The 5,000-nt window shown below is 54.9% G+C and overlaps 1 protein-coding gene across 2 annotated transcripts in view; it reads right to left on the bottom strand.

Annotated features, from left to right (window-relative positions):
- The window catches only part of bcar3 (BCAR3 adaptor protein, NSP family member), a 36,368-nt gene that overhangs the window by 18,867 nt on the left and 12,501 nt on the right, over positions 1 to 5,000 (bottom strand). For both annotated transcript variants that reach the window (XM_029146337.3, XM_029146338.3), the window contains exons 4-5: positions 572 to 767; positions 258 to 485 (exon numbers count right to left, since the gene is read on the bottom strand). In XM_029146337.3, coding sequence (XP_029002170.1) covers positions 258 to 485; positions 572 to 767 — 424 coding nt within the window. The remainder of the gene's footprint in view (positions 1 to 257; positions 486 to 571; positions 768 to 5,000) is intronic.

The following is a 5,000-nucleotide window of genomic DNA, read 5'->3' as shown; positions in this document are numbered from 1 at the left end:
CACACACACCGGCTACATCAGAGACACCTTTGTAACTCTACCCTGGAGATGGAACGATGGAAGGACATGACGAGGGATGAGGACTGTGAGCGTGGTCTCTGTGAAGTTGAGCTCAGCCCTCAGGTCTCTCCTCACAACTTCCCCCTCTTCCCTCCATCCGAGTCCAGCTCACGTTCTCTCTCTCTCTCTAATGTGCAGCAGCTTTTGATCTGCTCTACTGTGAACATGAGCTGAACGGTCATTCACTAAGTTTTTACCTGTAGCCGTGACAGTCGTCATTGTGAACCAGCGGCGCGGTCACGGGCTGATGCGAGGGCCCAGGAGACGGGGCCGGGGCGCCTGGACCGGATCTGGGCTCCCAGGTGTGCTTCCCCTGGACCAGGTTCAAGCCTCCTCTCTTGCGTCGAGGAAGAGTTCCGTGGATGGAGACGTGCTGATGGGCAGCGGGCAGCTCCGCCGGGCCGACGCCGCGACCTGCAGGTGGGCTGCAGGAGGGAGGATGGAGGAGAGGAGGACAGGAGAGGCTCAGTGTGAGTCCCCAGCGGGAGCATTCCAACGGGCAGCTTCTCACCAAGGCTTGGAGCCGAGGAGGTCCATGGAGGAGGCCAGGGAGCTTTGGAGCCTTCTAGAGGAGGAGCAGCTGCTGCTGGAGACGCCGAGGGAGGCGGTGGGAAGTCCGGGGAGAGCGGTGCCTGCTCCCAGGGTGTGGTGCGTGTGGAGAGAGCGCGGCAGACTCGCAAAACGCCCCTCTGCCATCATCCTCAACTCTAGAGGGAAACACAGCAACAGGAGCGCATGAAGCTCTCTGCAGGGCAACTGGGTAAATACTGAACATTCAGTAACCATAGCAACACATCACACAGGGGTGAGATGCAATACCTCAGGCTGGGAAACATACACGGGGAGACACGTTTCACTGACATGAAATATTATGATATGTGATACACAGAGGAGTCGGAGCAACAGGTGCTTCTCCCTGACTCACCCTTAAACGCAGCAGCAGCAGCAGCAGCAGCAGGCCGACACGTAACACTGTCTGACGCACAAGAGCTGATCAGCAAAACGTAAAACTCTAATGCCTTCACTGGCGACATCGGAAAACAAGCGGCTCGGATGCAGCGACGCATTAACAGCAATAGTGTGAACGTCATGCTATTAATGTTTGAAATGCTGTATCTGGCATCAAGGCATCGGCTTCTGCTCAAGTATTTTAAGAATGATGAAAAAAGATGGTGAACAACTCATTCAGCCAGTCAGAAACACACACACACACACACACACACACACACACACACACACACACACACACACACACACACACACACACACACACACACACACACACAGGGTCCTGGTGAATTCCCGGCTGCATGAATCTGGACCCAATCACTCACCACGCAGCCGTGAGTCGCTGCGAGGCTCCACAGTCAGTGAGGCTGTGACCCGTCCCACGCGGAGCCAAACCCGGGTTCTGCAGGGGGCCGCGGGCTCAGCAGTCGGCCTCCACGCATGTCAATAAAAATGCAAATCCGGGTCCTGGAAAAGGGACAGCTGGCCACTTCAGGACCGGAGTTCATCCACACCCACACACTGTAAAAGTCCTGCTGGAGCACGCGGGGTCACCGAGCAGATTCCTGCGAGGGGCAGAACCTTTGTGAGACCCTCCGGGACGTTCAGCTGGACCATCTGCCAGACACACACCCGCCGGAGGTGAAGGAGCCGCAGCACAGACACACACCCGCCGGAGGTGAAGGAGCCGCAGCACAGACACACACCCGCCAGAGGTGAAGGAGCCGCAGCACAGACACACACCCGCCGGAGGTGAAGGAGCCACAGCACAGACACACAGCAGCCGTCAAACTACTCATGAGTGCCTCTCTCCGCTCGTCCTGCTCTTTATCTTCCTCTCCTCCGTCCCCACTCATCCATCTTTCTCCTCCGGCCCAGTGCCCGTCTCCCACAGACGTCCACTCCCTCCTTCTGTCTGTCCCTCATGATGTCAGCGCTTCTGCAGCTTCCTCACCTTCCCCCTCTCATAATAATAGACTTTTTCCCTTCTCCTCCACCGTCTCGCGGCCTCATCCTCTTTTCCATCTGTCACATACTGTACAAGCACGTGAGCAAGTCCATCTATAGTTACATTAGGATATTATCTCTATCTCTCTGTGTAAAGTCCCACGTCCCGTTGGTTCACTCTTTATTCCAGGCATCGCTGAGAACAGACCCAGTTCAGCAGATTCAGACGTTGTGTTCCTACTTTTAATCCCAGACTGTCATGAGCTCAGGCCTCTGTGGGACCTGCGCCATCTGTTACTCTGCTGGTTGTCACCTCCCCATGGTACAGAACTGTGCAATGATGAATCTTAACAAATTCCCATTTGTTGCCAAGGCCGAAAACTTTGAAGGGTAATGTTCATGTCTTCACCAACAGTGAGACTTGAACGCGTCTTATCTGTTCTCTGACTTTGACATCTGCCAAGTATTTTCCATGACCATGGTATAAAAGACAAAATATTCTGAGGTGAAGTCTGTTGTGTGACCAGCAAAGGCCTTGGGTTGGGAACACACACACACACACACACACACACACACACACACACACACACACACACACACACACACACACACACACACACACACACACACACACGGCCTTGGGTGGGAACGCAGAGCAGATTAACAGGAAGAGGAAATGTCAGTGTAAACATTTACACAGCAGACGCATCATATTAAAGGATGACTAGCAATAAAACAAATACATCTGCCTTTCGCCTTCTCATAACTCTGTCACTCAGGACGACGTTCCCACTCAACCTTCCTGGGTGTAATTCAGGTTAATGTTTTATTGATGCGCTCCAACTATGGCTGCACATCAATCCAACAATTAAAAGCCTTTGTCGTTGAGCTGCTTCGCTGCTGTGGCCCAGTGTGTGTTTGACTGAGGAAATCTTAAATCCTGTGGTTGTGAGATTAAAAAGACACAAAACTAATAATTAGTACGTGAGCTAGTGCTACAAAACACACAACAGGGAAGACCGACACAATCATCAACACGCTTAGGAATGAGTGGTTTCCTCTGGTTGGCTTAGAGTGTCTTCCTGCTGTAGCATACACACACACACACACACACACACACACACACACACACACACACACACACACACACACACACACACACACACACACACACACACACACACACACAGCAGTACATTCAAACCACCCCTGGCCAGAAGTGAACAATGGGAACAACTGTCACATGACTGGTGTGTGGAGGGAGCCAGTCTTTGTTGCAGAGTGGGAGACACAGAGAGAGGTGTCCTGCTGCGCTCTTCAGTGTGTGGGCCACCAGTGTGTGTCCGTGTGTGTGCGTTTAACATATAAATGAGCCGCTTATTAAACCCCACCGCAGTAGCTGCCATTGAACTCCTGAGCGGCGGGTGAGCAGCCATAACTCCATCCCAGCGGGACCAGTGACAGCACACACACACACACACACACACACACACCAGCAACTGGAGACTCACAACTGTTGCAGCATCGGAGCTGAACTCGTCCAGGGTTCAGACGTCACACGTCAACCTGCTGCTGAGTTTGTCTGAGAACTCACGTTTCTCACTCACACACACACGGCTGGTTTCTCTGTCAGAGTAATGCTGCGATACGGAACCATAGTCAAAGTGGTTGCACAGTCTACAACGCCCGGCGTCACAGCCTCCTCTCTCACTAACTCAGTAGCGTGGTCTTATCTGTCACGTTTCATGTAATTATTTCCTGCTGGTGTTTCCACACTTAGCAACAGCACCGAGCGACCACAGTTACACCCAGCGCCCTGGGATGCAGCGCATTGCTCAGAGTCCCTGAGCAGATCTAAGCCAGCGCCAGGACCAACAGCCAACAGCCGAGGACGGACGGAGCTGGCAGAGGACGGGACCAGAGGACGGGACCAGAGGACGGGACCAGAGGACCGGACCAGAGGACAGGACCAGAGAACCGGACCAGAGGACGGGACCAGAGGACCGGACCAGAGGACGGGACCAGAGAACCGGACCAGAGGACGGGACCAGAGCACGTGACCAGAGAACGGGACCAGAGGACAGGACCAGAGAACGGGACCAGAGGACGGAACCAGAGAACCGGACCAGAGGACGGGACCAGAGGACCGGACCAGAGGACCGGACCAGAGGACGGGACCAGAGGAGGAAGGCAACCGACCCGTCCCGTCCGGACCCGCACCCACAGCAACACGCATTCCGCCACACACCTCCCTCCTACCTGTGACGGCGGCCGCTTCAGCGCTTCGAGGTCCTTCAGCTCCAGTTCAGTCCGAGCCACTGGCCTCGTTCATGGCTGCTCTGAATGAGTGCCCGGCTCGCGCTCCTCTGGACAGGCAACAACAAGCAGCAGCCCAGCCTCCTCCCCCTCTCTGGGGAGTGATTTGTGAGCGCTCAGCTCCTCCTTCTCCTCCTCCTCCTCCTCCGCTCTGCTAAGGAGGAGTTTTCTCTCTCTTTCAGCCGACTTGCCCCCCCCCCCCGTAACTTCTGCCCCCCAGCCCTGCAGAAACCTCCCTCCTCGCCTCCGCGCTCCCCGCTCAGCCTCGTATTTCACGCTCTGGTCTTTTCGTGTGGGGCGTCTCACACCAACACCACAACTGGTGCGGTGCTTAGAGAAGATTTAGTTGTGACCTAATGTTGTTATTTGCAGAGAGGGGATGATGTGAAATGTCTGACCACTGTAGCACTGCAGTGTGTGTCATCAGAGCCTCAACAGACTGAGACGAACCAACGAGGTCGTCTCGTGCCATTCCAGCAGGTATGAGGTCATGTTGACCGAGCGTCGGTGAGCTGCCGGGCCCTCGGGACGCTCCTCCTGCCTTTGTTCTGCTCCTCATCTGTATTGTCTAGAGTTGATAGCGCTCGTGCACGCTTCCTCGCAGACAATGCGAGTGCATCCTGTTGCTCCGATGGCCTGCGTTGGACACACACGCCACCACATGTGCT

The sequence above is a fragment of the Betta splendens genome, chromosome 4 (assembly GCF_900634795.4).
Source record: "Betta splendens chromosome 4, fBetSpl5.4, whole genome shotgun sequence".
NCBI classification, from domain to species: Eukaryota; Metazoa; Chordata; class Actinopteri; order Anabantiformes; family Osphronemidae; genus Betta; species Betta splendens.
This window is presented reverse-complemented; position numbering and strand designations above follow the sequence as displayed.